This window comes from Fundulus heteroclitus, chromosome 1 (genome assembly GCF_011125445.2).
Source record: "Fundulus heteroclitus isolate FHET01 chromosome 1, MU-UCD_Fhet_4.1, whole genome shotgun sequence".
Lineage (NCBI taxonomy): Eukaryota > Metazoa > Chordata > Actinopteri > Cyprinodontiformes > Fundulidae > Fundulus > Fundulus heteroclitus.
Genome location: NC_046361.1, coordinates 32,418,822 through 32,436,154, shown reverse-complemented (window position 1 = coordinate 32,436,154; position 17,333 = coordinate 32,418,822). Strand labels below are relative to the sequence as shown.

General features: G+C 37.9%; 1 protein-coding gene across 1 annotated transcript in view; it reads right to left on the bottom strand.

Annotated features, from left to right (window-relative positions):
* Positions 1–4,621, bottom strand: part of LOC105935303 (transmembrane protein 198) — a 9,054-nt gene extending 4,433 nt beyond the window's left edge. Inside the window, exons 1-2 of the mRNA XM_012875647.3 lie at positions 4,419–4,621; positions 3,181–3,491 (exon numbers count right to left, since the gene is read on the bottom strand). Of these exons, the coding sequence (XP_012731101.2) occupies positions 3,181–3,334 (154 nt within the window). The 5' untranslated portion in view covers positions 3,335–3,491; positions 4,419–4,621. The remainder of the gene's footprint in view (positions 1–3,180; positions 3,492–4,418) is intronic.
* Between the last annotated feature and the right edge of the window lie 12,712 nt (positions 4,622–17,333).

Sequence of the window (17,333 nt, the reverse complement as noted above, 5' to 3'; positions counted from 1 at the left end):
TGTTGGGTAACGTAATTCTAAAATCCTTGCATAAAAGAGGTTATAAAAATTTTGGCAAATTTGGCTAAATTGCAGCAAAAGGACAGCTCCCCCTGGCCAACTAAAACCATTGTGGGTCAAATAAGCTTCAATTAATTCAGTCCAAATTTACTGTAGTGATAGTAAAGAAGTTGATAAATACAATCTGAGGTGTCTCCTAGGTTTTCAAATGGACGTTTATAGTGTTTTTGCCCTATTTATATAGAAAAAACCTTAGGCTACGTTGATTTTTTTTCTTTGTTTAGTCATAAGTAAAGCAGACGTAGTAAAAGCTGGGGTAGTGGTTTCACTGGAGCTATTTTATTTTATGTCTTACCTTTACTCTGGTATCAAAAGGTTGTATTTAGATATTAAGATTGTGGAGTTTTTCTCGGTTTATCTCAGTTGTGTGTTTTCAGGCAGTAATCGCTTGTGAAACCTTCTGGCCTTAACAGGAAATCACATTAATGACATTTAAAATTAAATTAAATTATAGAATTTTTTGCCAACTGAGTCAAGTAATAACAATTATACAGTTTTCATCATTAAGAAACAAAAAATAACATAACACAAGCAAACAAGCATGAAACTCTATTACTTTCAGATGTTCACAGTATAATTGTATTATTTCTTTGCGATGTAAAAAAAAATCTTTGCTTAATTTTAAGGTATTTACCCGAGTTAAATCTAACTTATGTAGTTTTGCTCAGATTCCTCACTTCTCATCCAGTTACTTTATATTTGTGTCATGGTGCCAGTTTTTTCTTGGATTCATGAACGGGCAAGTTTGGCTTATGAACCAAACATTTTTTTCCCATGACAACTTTCTAACAAAGCTGTTCATTGTAACCTTTGAGGATTTTCAAACGATACCATGCTTGTTAGTTATGCTTCATGCTTGCACACAAAACATATTGAACATTATAAGCAGCAGAGAGTACGCTTAAGTTATAATTATCCTGGTTGAAGCTGCTGACACAAAAAAAACTAATTTAAAAGCAGCTTTTTGCAATAAAATGTATTAAAAACATATGAATATTTGTTAGGAAACACTAATGCGACATGACTTAATGACTAGAGACGCTAATCTCACACAAATATTCAGTATTCAACTCTCAAGGGGTGAAACTACTGCACCTTTCTAGAATGACTGCTGCAATGTCAGGTGTGGACAAGGAACGTTTTCGACATAGGTGTGTATCAGGTATTCAAAATTAATTTTCCATTGCATGAGAGAGTGGATGCCCTTTGTGTTAAGAACAGTATGAGCAATGTGACAAAATATGGTGACACACCACTGCTGATTTCTGATTCATTGGTTTCAATTCAGAGCTAAATTAAACGGTTATTTTGGTGTTTTTTTTCTCAGGACCTGGACTATTTTGGACCACCCTTAGTCCCCATCTTAACTTCTAAGGCTGGTCAGACCTTAGATGAACAATTACACTAATTGGAAATCTTCCAGAATGCAAATTGGACATCAGAACATCTGCTTTATTTGTAAAAACATGAATAAAGCAAGAAGAAAAAAAAAATCAGTTGTGCTACCAGGTTTTATCGTGGTTCTGCGTGTATGCCAAATGGTTCATTGTTCAGAAATGGTTTTGTTCCTATCTGATCCCAGCACCTTCTTCCATGTCTTTGTGTCCCGTTCTTCACTAATGTTTCCTACCACAGCTCTGAAGCTTTTACAGAACAGCTGGATTCATCCTGAGACTAAAATGCACTCCTTTTACTAATTAGGGGCCTTCTGAAGGATGTGGCTTGCGCTGGGTTTTATGAACCGAGGCCTTGCTGTTGGGAAGTTTTTCTTCAGCAGGTACAGGTCAGCTCTGATATAAGTACTGATAGCTAATCAGAGTTGATGGAAGATGAATGGAGCTAAATTCACGAGACACTGAAACGAAAACCTGTTAGAAACAGTACAAGTCTTGAGATTAGGAGAGGGAGGTTAACCTTCCAGCAGGACAACGACCCTGAATGTTCAACTACATCTATAATAGAAGGGTTTAGCTCATATTCATGTGTTAGAATTAATGCTTGCTTTAAGGCTGTTTTTTATTTCTAAAGGTACTTTTAATCTGACAAATGAGCCTCATCGGAACCCATATTCTAATTTCTGAATATGACTGTATGTGTTAGTACTTCCAGAGTGATGTTCAACTTCTTTCCATTCAATTTAAGCTGCAGTCATGTTGCAAAGAATTAGCAAAATATTCAGCCTTTAAATGTAGAAAGTTGGTAAAGACTTGCAGTCGTGATCACAGCAACGTGTTTATATAAACCAAATACTGCGGGTTGATGTCAAAAAGGCCAACTACACTTTTTAGATTTTATATACTTTTTTTAAAATTATGTATCTTCTTCTGTCACTTTATAGCCATACACAACTTTGTGCATGTTATATATTATATTATATTATAATAACATTACTGACATGCATTCATACTTTTGCTTGAAACATGAAAAATGTAAAGCACGTATTTTTAACTCCCTATAGATGAATGTCCAAAGGAAATATTTCAGTCTTTATATTTTTTATGAGTTGCATTTTAATTTCTTTCCAGTAAGGAATTTGAGTGCGGCAGCAAAAGAAGCAGGACGGCATTCATGCAAGAACCACTAATTCTGGCGAGCTGCTATGGTTTTTTTAAAACAAATCATCTGACAAAAAGAAAAAAATCAAGATGAACTGCATTAGCTTAATATTTAACAGGCCACGCTAACAGACTTCAGCAGCGTGTGTGGTTGCGTAATGTCAGGGTTCATGGTTACTGAATCTGTCTCCACATTTTCTCCCAGTGAGGACAGAGGGAAATGTTTATTTCACATGGTTCCGCATTGCTCTGCATGCACATTAAATACAGAATCCCCACTAAAAACCGAAAAAAAAAGCTGCTGTCAGCTTTCACACTATGACATCAGTGGGATTTCATTCAGTGCAACAGGTGGTATCTCATGAACACTGTCTATATAATTTAGAGACCCATCTGCCTCTTCCAGCTTTGGGTTTATCCACTCTAAACCCCTGGCAGCCTGCAGACACCTGCCACAGGGGATTTAAACCATCAGGTGAGCTGATGAAACATTTAAAACAGCTTCTGCTGTTAGCTGACTTCATGTAAGCTTATACTGGCGTCTAATGTCAGTGTGAATACGTACCAAGGAAGCAGTAGATGAGGCCGAATGAAAGGCAAACAGAGCACACAGCAGACGGGATAAATTCGCATCGCACGTTATTCTTAAGAGCACATATATCCACTTCAACGAGGCCAGCTCCAGGCTCCTCTGTGACATAGAGCGAAGACACGGCCATCACGGCGGGTTGTTGCTTCTCGGCTCTGCAGCTGCTTCGAACATGAATTTGCTTTGTTCATTGAAGGAGGGAAGCTGGAATGTTTTGCATGGGGAGTCCAAGCAAAGAGGAAGCTCCTGAGTCAAGAGCATGCAATAAAGAGTTTCCTGATGTGCACCTGCAACAAAAAAGGCAATTTTTTAAGCTTTTTATAGAGGCTGTAAGGGTGACAAGTCATGAATGTTTCTATCCTACGACACTTTCCCTTTCCCCGTGTTGGAAAACGATATATTTAAGTGATTTATTTGTTAGTACTGAAGTGGTGAGGAGGAACAGGTACAGCCAGGCATTGCCATTTCCCATGTCCAAATTCCCTATTCAGGAAGCAGAGAAGGAAACTGAGCATCCCTTCCATGTTTTCTGTTTTGTTCAAGAACAGGATGCAGATGAGGAAATGACCCGCTGGCTCTGTGAGGCTGTTTTCAAATGTATTGTTCTGAGCATGTGGTTTGGTACTCTGCTTGCTGAACAATGTGAAGGAAACTAACACTTAGGCAGCAATAAAAGCGGCAGGACATTTCCCTTAAAATAACAGTAATGACGATCAAAAAATATTTCAGAAGTCCTAAAATTCAATCGTACGCTGTAGATGTACTAGATTTCCTCTTTTTTTGATTATTTCAAGCAAGCTTTTGCATTCATAATCCTTAAAAAACATTTTAGTCATGTCCACTTACACCTGATATTGTGACTCTTTAGCTGCAGCTTACATTTGCCCGCTGTAAAGACGTTACCAGCCGTTCAGGCAGATCCTACGGTCAGCAAGTGGAATTAGAGGAGCTTTAGCAGGTGAGCCGATCTCAGATTACAGTAAAGCATAAGAAAACTTTCAGATGTGGGAAATGTCTATGGATAAACTAAAACAGTACTAATAAATATGGGGGGAAAAACAGCAACAAACATACAAAAATGTCTGTTAATTATGTGAAATTTACTTTAAAAACAACACTGCAGAATCAGATAATTTGTGGGAAATTCCACAAGCAACAGGTGAACTTTACAAATGAGCTGATACAATATTCGAAAATGCATTTTCTTTACCTACCTTCAAAGATTCACATCCCCGTGCGTTGATTTTTACTTTAAAATAAAGATGCAAATATCCAGATTGGCTTGTTAAGTTCCAGTAAACAGGGATCAAGCAGTCAGGGTTTTTTTTTATGTTGATTGTGTGGTTTCCCACTGAGAGCTGTGTGTGAGACTCAGCGTCCAGCCGGTAAGTCCGTCCTCTGTGCTTGTAAACAGCTGACGCCTGAGAGGGAGGCCATCTGCCCCCAGCGTTAGAGTGACACGCTGCCAAGTCCAAGGCCAAGTCAGGGAGTTCAACTGTCCCTGCCCACGATCCTGTAGGAGCACTAACCCATGTCTATTAGGTTAATTTACCCAGCGTACCTTTTTAATAGGGTAAAGGACACAGCTTTAAAACATAGACGTGTCCCCGTACCCCCTGAGAACTGTCTAAAGCATTTGATTTAATCCTTTCAATACAAGAAAGCCTCTACAAGATAAAAATACACCAGCCTGTTCCTTGCTTACCCAGTTACCTGATCCATAAAATGCTAAATTGTAAAAGAAAAATGCCTAAAACAATTTGGAGAAAGGACTGAATTTTTACTTTGATTAATCTCCTATCCAATACAAGCACATGGTGACAGTAGAGAGGAATACTCCCTTTTAATGATTTTTATGAGGGATTGTTGCAAAGCCATGGACAATGCAAGTAAAAACAAAAAAAACATCAAGAATGGCAGCAACAGATCTGTCGATGACTCCATCCAGAAAAGAGACCCAGATAAATAAAGCAACACTGGGTCAGGTGTACTTTCTGGGGATTAGAACATTGCACCTCTTTAACAGCAATCATATCTCTATCGATGACTCCATCCAGGAAAGAGATTCAGATAAACAAGAATGCACTGAATCAGAGGAACCTTTGATAAGAAAAGGAAATTTGAAGAGAATGTATAAAGTTAACAGCATAGACATTATATACATAGACCCCTGATTACGGGCTGGAGTGCATCCTGCCTCACCGCCATATTGGATGCGTCTCTCCTACTCTAAATGCAGATGGAGCAACTTTGCCCATATTTTATGCAGCTTACATTTGCAATGACCAATGACAACTACTGAAAGTAGATCATGCAGTGCAGATCACCATTTCGGGCTGAGATTGGTTCTGAAGATGAGTTTTTACTTGATGAGAACATTGCAGAAAGCCAACAGATGGATTGTAATTTGATATTTATTGATTTGTTATCGCTGTATTTCACAAAATAAGGCTGAACCACGTTGCCAAAATAAGTATCACAGAGTTCCAGAGAACCAGAAAAAATATTTTTCAAGGGTTTAAAGGAAATTGGAATGAGCAGGAAGTTTTAAAGAACACCTTTCCAGGGCTTTTATAAAACAGTGTGTGTGCATGTGTGTATGCACAGCACACAAAAATATGAAGAAATTATTGTTGGTGTGTAGAGAAGGCTCAGGGTTGTACATGTGAGAGAGAGTGAAATAAATTTAAATTAACAATACAACTTGTTTCTTTATTAAAATATAAAATGTATTAATTAAAAAAAATTATTAATATGTAATACCTTATCTTGCTTTGTTCAAGACTAAAGTACAAAACAAAGTATTTCAGCATGAAAGCACTTATTTGTTTACATATTTAAGAAAATCCAACACCATGTCTGTCTTTGTTAAATAGCATAAAACGAAGTGTTTCATGAAATCACGTATTTATACATTAATATGCCATATGTGTGTCTGTTAAAAATCATAAATTTATTAAATGCATTGTATTTATAAACAGTGTATTTCAACATTAAAACATGTTTTCTTCTGCGTCACAGTGTCCTGTATCACAACCACATCTTTGCCGTTTGTGACAAACCAAACCGTGTGAAAATTGCATAAAAATTCAGGGGAGTTATGATTTATTTTAATTCGGCAAACAGCTTCCTCAGTGCAACTAAATGCATTGGAGGCACATGAGAGACCCATCCAAGATGGCGGCCGTGGTGACACGTCAGCTCCAGTAGGCAGCGGCAGTCCTTTTACCTATATTATGTCTATGATTAATGGTAGCAATAGCTTCATCAATGGCTGCTTCCTGGAAAGAGACACAGCTAAACAGAGAAACAGTGAGACAGAAATAGTTTATTTTTAAAAGTACTTGTGAATAACTATTTGGAGATAAAGGAGTAAAGAAAGGAGATTGAGGAAACATGCTGGCTATGTCGTCCAGCAGAACAAGCCTGAATCACTGACTGAAATAATTGCTCCGGATAATACAAACCACCCAAACTCTACCACATAGAAAGACAATATGGATGCCAAGTGGAAGAAAATGGACAAAAAGCTAAAGTCTGACAAATTAGACATCTCCTTGCAGTTTTCATTTGACATGTTTAATCTGAGTTTTCATTTTTGTTTATTTTTTACACTTTTTGTCCGGATGAAACATCACAACTGCTGGATGGATTGTTATGACACATACATGAGTACATGTTCATCCCAGAAGCAGTTGTACACAGAAACCAGTTATATAAATGTTAATGTAGTTTGTGGGCCCTATGTGGCACTCACACTAACACCATTTCAATCATCTAACCTCAGTTAGAAAGCTAAAATTTCGTTGACCAAAACTGTTGCAGGCTTGATTTTACAGCTTCTAAAAACAGACATTTTTGCATTGCAGCTGCCAGCAATAAAACATGTTAAAGTTAGAATTTAGTTTGAAATGCCACAGCGCTGTGCAGCGAATCCGACCGAGGTCAAGATCTTGGATTTAAAAAGAAAAGAAAAAGCTTTTACCATAATTTAGAGCAGTAAATTACAATATCCATTAATGAACAAATGGGAAGATATTGAATACCGTTTCATACCAGAATAAACATTTAAGCCAGACAAGGAAAAACAATATAAAGTGTTGCTGAACCTTACTTCTATGGTTGTATTCGTCCCTATTAAATAAGCGCGTGAAGAAGCTTTGATGTTCAAGGCTGCACCCAAGTGTTTTCTGAACAGCTTTGAATCCTTTTTGGAATTATAATAATCATATTAATAATGCATTTTATTAAGGGGCGCCTTTCTCAACACTCAAGGTCACCTTACAGAATCAACAATAAAACACTCAATCCAGTAAACATTGAATCAACAAAGAGCAGGAATAAAATAAAAAAGACAGGGAGAAAAGGGTGGGATCCTTACAATCAAATTACATTTAAAACTCATAAAGAGTATGCCTGTCTAAAAAGATACGTTTTTAAGTGAGTTTTAAAAGTAGTTATGGACGTGGAGTGTTGAATGTAGTGGGGCAGATATGGGGCTGATAGCTGACCATGTCTGATTTGTGTGTCTTTGTCGCCCCCTGCCTGTCTCTCCACGCCTCTGAAACAGCGACTGCCCCCTCACACCCTTACTCCACTGTCTGGGTGACTTCAAGGCTTGGCTATCAAAACATTTTCTGCAACTTAATGAGAGCAAGACAGAGGTGATATTTTCAAAAGTAACCAGCCTTGGTGTCACCATAGACAGCGGTTTTAAACTGAACAAACAACGAGCTCTCTCCCGTCTGCAGTTAGTCCAAAACGCAGCGGCTCGTCTTTTAATGGGGACCAGAAATCATCAACACATTACACCAATTCTTGCGTCGCTTCACTGGCTCCCTGTTTGTTTTTATAATTGATTTTAAGATTTTATTGTTTGTGTATAGAGCCTTGAATGAGATGGCGCCTCGATACATCACCGACCTCCTCCAGATTTATTCTCCGGCACGTGCTCTGAGGTCTGAGGGCCATCTTCAGATAATAGTGCCTAAGACGAGGCTAAAAAACACAGGGGACAGAGCCTTTTCTGTAGCTGGCCCCAGACTTTGGATTACTTTGCCCCTCCATATACGAACAGCCTCCACAGTGGAGTGTTTTAAGTCTCGTCTTAAGACCAACTCTTATTCTTTGGCTTTTGACAGCGCGTAGTTGTGTGGTCCTCTGTGTCCTTTTTAGTTTATTTTTTTGTTATGTACAGCACATTGGAAACTTTTTCTGTTGTTAAATGTGCTATATAAATAAAGTGGATTGGATTGGATATAGGTATAAAGACACTGAAATCCATTATAAGCGTTGAGTTACTGTGATTAACTATACCTTTTTGTCTACTCACATATTGTACTACCTGCTCTTGGGTCTGATCTGCTTGACGATATTGCTAGAGTCAGGCTATCGTCAAGCAGACCACACGAGAACACCATGATTTAAACTGCTGGAGATGTTGTATGGCTGAGCAGGAGGGAGTTTATAATTTATCTGTGACAAACTCCCCCCTTTAGAATTACCAGTGAAAAGATGAAATGGCGCTGTGAAGCTAAGCAAAAACAAAATAAAAATAAGAAAGAAAGAAAGAAAGAAAGAAAGAAAGAAAGAAAGAAAGAAAGAAAGACAGAAAGAAAGAAAGAAATACCCCAACACTTATAGTTAAATTATTGTGAACATATTTTTCCCTCATATACAATGAAAAAAATGCTTTTGATCTACTTAATTCAGTAGTGGATATTGGTTGCACACCAACCTTTTGCTATATAATGCGTTAATTCAAGATGATTTGGTCACTTCACTTCAACACAACTGAATCACTTCCCTCCAAAACTGTTAATCAATTAAAACTGATGTGCAGGATGTAAAGTAACAGAAAATCTCACTGGGTTTGATCCTGCAACATATAGATTGCTAAATGTGTCTCCTTGCCTTGTGAGTTATCTGACCAGTGAAACATGTTATTCTCCTGACTTCTTTAGCTTTATGTATGGTGGTGTTACATTTTGTGGCTAGCAGACGGGTGGAGAAGGGTACGAGTGAGGAGAATACGCCTGTGTGCAGCAAGCACACAACTTACGTGAACCAACAGTGTATTCTGTGCGACCAGGGTAATAAATTATTCCAGGAAAATGAATTTCTGTCATTGCATTCATTTATTTGGTAGTACCTGCATAACATTATTATGTTTAAGTACATGAAACAATAATGTTGAATCAACACAATTTGTTTAGATAGATTCAACAAATGCAATTTTTTGTGTGTCCTCAGTCATAGTGTCTACACATTATTATCACGTTCTCTTTAAGACGTAAAACAATAGTGTTAAAGTAACTAAAGATGCTTGAGTAGACCTGGGGGGTGGGGTGGGGCTTATCTTTGGCTGCTCACAATCACTATTGAGCATTTTTCTCATGGATAAACCTTATAAGTACACTCTCACAAACACCTACAGGTGCTTTTGGATCCAGGTACTTACAGATTCAATTCTATACAGAAAACCCTGATTATTATCGTCAGCTGTTACTTTATACATGTCACATTAATTAATACTGTATATTCTTTAGTGATGGTATCAAGGTGTTCCTTGATTGTACCTGTAGTACTTTATCGGCTGGTTGTGCTGCTCTTTTTATATCTCTATTTGCAGGTGAAGAAGCACACTGAGGATGTATCGTTCTCTCCCTTTTCTCTCCACTATCTCTTTCACTTTTTCCTCCTCTTCTACCTTCTTGTTTCTGTGTCCATATAACATGAAATGTTCCCTGCATAAATTAAAATAAAGCTTCTTGCATGTATAAATCAACTGGAGCTCTATGGTGAAAGCAGTAAGGCTCCGCTTGTGAAAATAAAATCTGTTGAGCTCTTTTTGGCATTAAGACAACAATTGTTATTGCCACATTGCCAGACAGGACACACAAAAAAAAGAAAGAAAAAGAAAATCAATTTCTCTCATTGCATTCATTTACTTTGTAGTACCCGCATACTATTATTACGTTCCCTGAGTACATGAATCAATAATGTTGAATCAACACAATGTTTAATTTTTTTGTGTCTTCAGTCATAGTATCTACATATTATTATTACGCTCTCTTTAAGACATGAAACAATAGTGTTAAAGTAACTAAAGATGTTTAAGTAGCCAATTTTTTTCTCCATTGTATTTATTCTGCTTTAATGTCACATTTACATTTTTTTAGATCGGTAAACAGATCTATTATCTGACAAAGATAATCAGAGTATTTCATAATTAAAGGAGAAAAAGCTGTCCAAACCAACCTTGTCCCACGTGAAGATACAATTTTCCCTTAAGTCGAACACTTAGTTGTCTCTGCCTCGGTGATAATACTGGCAGAGACAACTACAGCGAAAGGTGGCTCTGCAAAGTAAGGACTCATGATAATGCACATGCTTTGTGTCGGTCAATTACACAGACTCTCAGTACATTGATGTGATATAAATCACTGCGGCCTCCCGTGACAGCATATGCGGAGATGCAGGGCAGACTTTAAACAAATAAAGAATGTCAATAAAAGCAGACAGTAATAATGACAAACGCTGGTCTACTGGAAATCTGCGGGGACACTGAGCGGCACTAAGCTCGGCTGAGGTACTGAGCTGCCTGATTGAATTAGGCTCCACTTGTAAGAAAGGTATTAAAGAAAGCTCAAGCCTTTTATGCTTCCATCTACCAAATATGCTTTTCCATCTCCTAAATTTGCAGATGAAAGGAAAGGATGCTTTTAACATTTGAGTAGTCAAAAAAAAAAAAAAAAAAAGAAGAAGAAAAAACGTAAAACCAACAGAAGTGCTTTGTGGAAGAGCAGTTGGAGAGCTTGTTTCATTTCATTTTAGCCGTTTTTGCAACATCCTCCTCCTGCTGAGGACAAGTCAAATTTGTGATTTATGATTCTTACCAGCCTAGAATGATCAACTTTTGAATTTTACAAATTATTGTTTTGTTTTCTCATGATGTTCTTATTATATCTGATTAGATTTTTTTGTCTTTGTGTAATTTCTTCAATGTCAAATAGCTTTTCTTACTTAGGACACCTGTCAGTACACCTATCCAAGCCCCTTTTCAAGTGTTCTCATTGCTAATTTCTAAGATTTTTCAAGCCGCTTACGTCAATAAACAAATTATTTTATCTTAAAATGTCAAGATGTTGATTCCACCCCTTCGTTCTGTAAAACAGGACGGTGTTGTGCAGTTAGTTGTTATCTCCATTGTCCAAATGGACATTTTCCTCTGATTTGAAAACCAAGAACTGACCCTCTGTCATGTGGGGGGCCATTCTTGCCCCCCCCCCCCCCCCCCCCCCCTTTCCCCGTCTCTATCTGCTGCCACTTGGAGCAATTATAACTCGGCACCACTTGTCTTTCCACTGATATGCAGATGATCTTCAGATGATCTTCAGGTTTGCCCGTCTTTAAAACCAGGAAACAATCACATTTCACATATGCAGTAAAGCGGAGGTTAAACCCATATTTTCTGTTTTTAAATGAACAAAAGACTGAGAATACAACCATTGTTAATGCTCTGAATTTTTTATCAGGTGACATTGTAAGAAATCATAGGAGGATTTTTTTTTAACAAGAATGTTAAATTAATTTGATAGAATTAAGCCGTTACTACCTTCGTCTTTTGGCTGAACGATCTTGAAGAAGCTACACACTTTTATCCCCTTAAAATTAATTAGTGTAATGCTCTTTATGTGGGTGTCTTTCAGTCGTCCCTCAGTTCATCCAAAATACGGCTGCGTATCTTTTAACTGACACCTTCAGACGTGAGCACATCACCTCCATCATGTCCTCCCTCCACAGGCTGTCTGTCCATATTAGAATAGATTATAAACTTTTATTGTTTGTTTTTAAACTACTTAATGGTCCGGCCCCACCCTACATTTCTGATTTATCGTGCGTGGTAGAACCCGGCGGTCATCTTCCCAGTCCTCAGTCGCAGCAACTAGACACTGGAACCATTTTTGAATGACTTTTATGATTTTATTGCAAAGCACTTTGGCTGTTTGATTAGCTGTTGTAAAATATATAAAACTATGTAAATGAACCAACTTTTCTTGCAGAATCTGTGCAAAAGAAAGGCATTACATTATTTTATGACATGCATGCGGTAGAGCGTGAGGAAAGCATGTTTTAATCTTACCCTAGTTCTAAAAAAATGCTTTAAAAGATATTTATCATTGACACAAACGCGGTGTCTTTTTCGTCATCATCCTGGAAGTAACTGGAAGTAATTGTCACATTCTTCTAGATAAGAGGTATGCACATATGCCTAAGAAGTATGTCCGAATTTTCATCATGCACTGAATGGATAAAAACAAAAATGATTCAAGTTCTAACATTGTCTCAATCACAATATCAAGTCTGAAAAAAGCTGCTGTATCAGGATGCTTTTTGCAGGACAACAGCAGCATGTGGGCTTCCAAAGAAAATTTATATACATTTTAAGCAGTTCAATGCATTGAAAATGGCACATTCCTAATTCCCAGTGGGAATTTAGCACACCCTGTGCAACCTTTGTGCTTTCAAACACATGTGGACACATGGATGCTTAATACCGATTATACCAAAAGTGAAAAATTATGGTAACATTAAAACCCGCCAGTAAAACTGCACATCTAAGAGGGCTGCCCCCTTTGGTGGGATGATGTTTGTATGAGTTCTTGTACCATGCAGTTCGACCGGGCTCTGGTGGGCATCCCTCCCTCTCGACCTCTTAGAGGCTGGCCCACCAGCTAGTTTGGTAATGTGCACTCTGCACATTTTGGCCGATAGGGGCCCTGCCCTGCTTGGTGCTGGCCAGTCTTGTTGCCAAGGGTTGGAGCCACCGGGGGCACTGGGTCCCAGGCTTGGCTTGTGCAGTGGGAGATGGCAATGGGCTTGGATTGGAGGGCTTGGTACCCTACGTCTCATTGCCTTCTTGGCCATTTGCTTCAGCGATGACCTCTGAGGACCGCCCTGGCCTGATGCCTTGTGTCTGTCTGCCTGGGGCCCGCTGCGGCCTTCCAGAGCCGACTCCACCTGTCCTTTGCTGTTCTTGCTTGCTGTGTGATGCAGACCTTTTACTGCTCACAACTGTGCACCTCTGGTTGGAAACATCTCTCAATTAAACCAACTCAAGACAAACACTTATTTCTACACATATACTCACCTAACCACTCACACAGATGTGCTGACATACAAATACAGTGAACCCTTGTTTTTCGCGGGGCTTATGTTCCAAAAAGAACCAGCGATAGGCTAAATCCGTGAAGTACGTAGTAACCTTTATTTTGTTTTACAATTATTATTCAATGAAATACATTGAAACCAAAGAACAAAACCTTTTTACAGGCCCAAGCATTTGTTTAACAAATAAAAGTACTGTATAAACGTTTTTTTATTTTATTTTATTTTTTTTACAAATAACTACTGTACTGTAAAATAATTATTTTAATCATCACCGCCAGATCAGCACCGCCCCACCGCGACTCGAGTCATTGGATTGGAACGGGAGAAAAGGACAAATTATTATGAAAAAAAAAATACAAAGTACAGAAGGACAAATAGTGACTCACGTGTATTTCACTGCTCTTCTGACTGAGCCGCTGCATCCTGACTTCGCTCTGTAGCGTTTTTTTTCTTCTAAAGCCCGCGGTGCAGGTGTGTTTTTTCGAGAGAAGAACATAGTTATCGGTAGTTGTTGTCGCTCTTTTTTCTTCTGGGCAAAAAGATTCTTATAAACCAACATGTCACCATCGATTATGTTTGAGAACTCTAATGAACGGCTCATCAAAAGGTCCCATTCGCAACGTTATTGACACACAGGTAGAGAAGAAGCAGAGAGACTGTTTAGCCAATCAGAATACAGAACACAATGCACAATGGAAATCCGTGAAGCAGCGAGACCGTGAAAGGTGAACTGCGATATAGCGAGGCTTCATTGTAATCCAAATGGTTGAAGGTCAAACAAACACAGGTTACTATCACGGCCTACCTACTTTAATACTGGACCCAGTCTTCATTTGATAAATTCAATCAAACAATTAGGACGCTGTCTTGAGATGTGTTGTTGAGAAAAACTCCCCTAGCACATGCAGGCAGCTAGCTTCTGTGTTTGGCTTACCTGAAATGCTACGAGAAGACCAGAGAAAAAGTGAGAGCGAACACCAAGGTGACATCCAAAGGGCTGTCTGAGACCTAGGGAAAGAGGATTATTGCAGCTTATAAGTCTTGAAAGGGTTTTAAAGAGATTTAGAAAAAAAAAATTGCAATCAGCTGTTCCATTGTACAGTGGGGGACGTTTAAGACAATTACCAAATGGTCAAGTCTGCCCGTCTAATCAGGTTCACCCAGAAAGCAGATCATAAAATGCTAAAAGAAGTCTCCAAAACTCTACAATGTAACCCACAGCAGGTTCTTGCTTTTGTTAATATGGAAATGCATAGATCAAAAACTAAAGAAGTCAAACTTTCATGGTACATCTGCAAGGAGGAAGCCTAAGAAAAACACAAAGCCTAGACTAAAGTTAGCCATAGACAGTATGTAAATAGACAATGAATCCTGTAATAATGTTCTTTGGACAGATGCGTCTAAAATGTAATTATTCGGACACCAGAACTGAGGAAGTGTTTGGCATAATTCAAATGCACCATTCCAAGGATAAGAGCCTCATACCAGACGTGAAGCAAGGAGCTGGAAATGGCATGGTTTGGGAATGCTTTTGGACAGCAGGACCTGTCCAAATAACCATCATATGATACATATGGTGTTTGAGGAAAATGTTAGCTGAAGCTGTGACATGAAAATGACCCCAAACAAAGGAGTAAATCTACCAAAGACGGGCTGCAAATTAATAAATGTAAAACATGGACTGAGTCAAAGCGAAGATCTTGGTCTCACTGAGATGCTGTGGGGTGACTTTTCATGCAAGAAACCACTCAAACATCTTGTTAAAAGTAAGGAGAGTGGCAAACTTTCCTCAGACTGATGTCAGAGACTCACCGAAGCTTTTTCTTTTTTTACAGAAAGCAACTTTTTTTTCTCAGATAGAAAACACATTTTTGTTCTAGAGATGAAATTAAATTGTTTTGTGTTCTGAGTTTTCTGAGATAAAAACAAAATCAGGTTTCATTTTGATGTGTGAGCATTTCTTAACAAGTAATTTTATATGTAAGAATGTGATGCAAATATTTTTAGGATTTAATACACTGCATTGTTGCAAAACTAACAATATTCCCTCCAGGGACATCTAAATTATGAATGTTTAGATTACTGATGGCTTTGGTGCTTCTTAAAATATTAAAACATAGGTTCAATCAATTCCCAGAAAGTCCCAATGTTTGATTCACAACTTTGAATCATCTTGTTGCTCAAAAGTGCTTTATAAATAAACTCTTTATGACATGTATGATTGCTGAGTGGGAACTATTGATCAGGACTGACTATTTCTGTCACCACATTGGCTTCCAACACCTGTAATAGTCGAGTCATATTGATTCTGTGACTTCTGAAAGGAAAGTAAGAAGTATAATTTACTATATCCTTTTTAGATTAACAGTAAAGCAAAACACCATTTAATTATTTTTTTAGTTAATGGTTTTTCATCAGGCTTATATTTAACATCAGCAGGACACACACAGCCCCTCTGTCTCCAGCAGAAGGGATTGTCAGGCAAGAAGTCTCCTATTTGTCTGCCTCCTAATGCACCTTGCCATAATAGCAATACAAGCTATGCAAAGACATATTTAGCAGTAGACTGACCTCAATAATGTAATTATAACCATAAAAAAGTCTTATCCAAGCTAATTAATACATCACAATTGATGTCATAATGTTGTTATATCAAAACTGATTTAACATCTTTATTGATTTCACACCAACTGTGTACTGAGGCCTCAGAAAAGTTCAAAGTACAAGTCTGTTATGACCACTGATCAATGCAGTAATGTTTGCTGTGGCTGAGCAGTGTGAAGGAACACCAAGCATCTATTCAGACATAAAAAAAAAAGATTGTGCATATTTGCAGTGGATCTTAAAAGTCCACACAACCTACGTCAAATCTCATGGTTTTGTGACATAAAATGTTTTTCTATTTTCATTTAAGGATGTGTTACCCATATGATTCAGCTGTAAAACAAACAGCTCTCCCAGACTGATTTTTTTCCTCACATTTTCTTACAGTATTTGCAGCTTTCAGCTGAAACCACAGTGTTTTTGCAAAGCACCTGCTGTGTTGTACACCTAACAACAATCTAAAAAAAAATCATCTGTCCTCCATGACTCTGGATTACGTAGTAGGGTTGTGGGAAAAGAGCCAAAGAATACAAAGAGTAAAATATCATTGAATTTGGTGTCGGAATCTGCAATGGTCTGATTAAACTAAACTTAATTGTTAATTTAAAATTAATTTTTAAATAACACCACACCCACAGTGAAACACGGTGGTGGCAGCATCATGATCATTTCCACTGTCCTGCTCTCTTCTTGAAGTGACTGAACTTATAGACAGGTCCAAAAGCCAGTGATGTTTGACCCTAAATCCTTCTGTTGTCTGCTAGAAAGCTGTAAATAATAAAAGATAAAATTTTGTGGCTGCACAGTACATACAAGCATACACGCAGATCTACAAAAGAAGCCATGTTTACAATTGCCTGGTCAGTGCACAAAACCAAACAGATACCCTGTGAGTTTAAAAGGTGCTTAAAGTATTAGCTTATAGGTGTGAACACGTTTGGAACCATGTCTTTGTTGCTTTTTTTATATATTTCTTTCTTCCCAAGGAATTACTTTGGTTTTCCAGTCAGTATAATTTTATTTTACCAGGTGGAAAAAAATTGATGATTCTATTTGTTACTGCTTTTTTTTAATAAATTTTGAAAAATCTGCCTTTTTATCAGGGATGTGTGTGCACCCTAAAGAAGCCGTGGTTTGTCTTGCTTTTGTAATCACCTTAAATTTATTGTGTTCTTGTGTTATGTTTGTGAGACTGTGGTGTGCACATAAGCTATGGATAACAGATGATGATTTAAAACATTTTTTTTTGGCACAGAATTACAACATGCAGCTTATATGGTGACTGATGAGCAAATAGACATGCACAAAATTAGGACTGACGTACGCACAACAAAACAGAGTGCTCCAATACA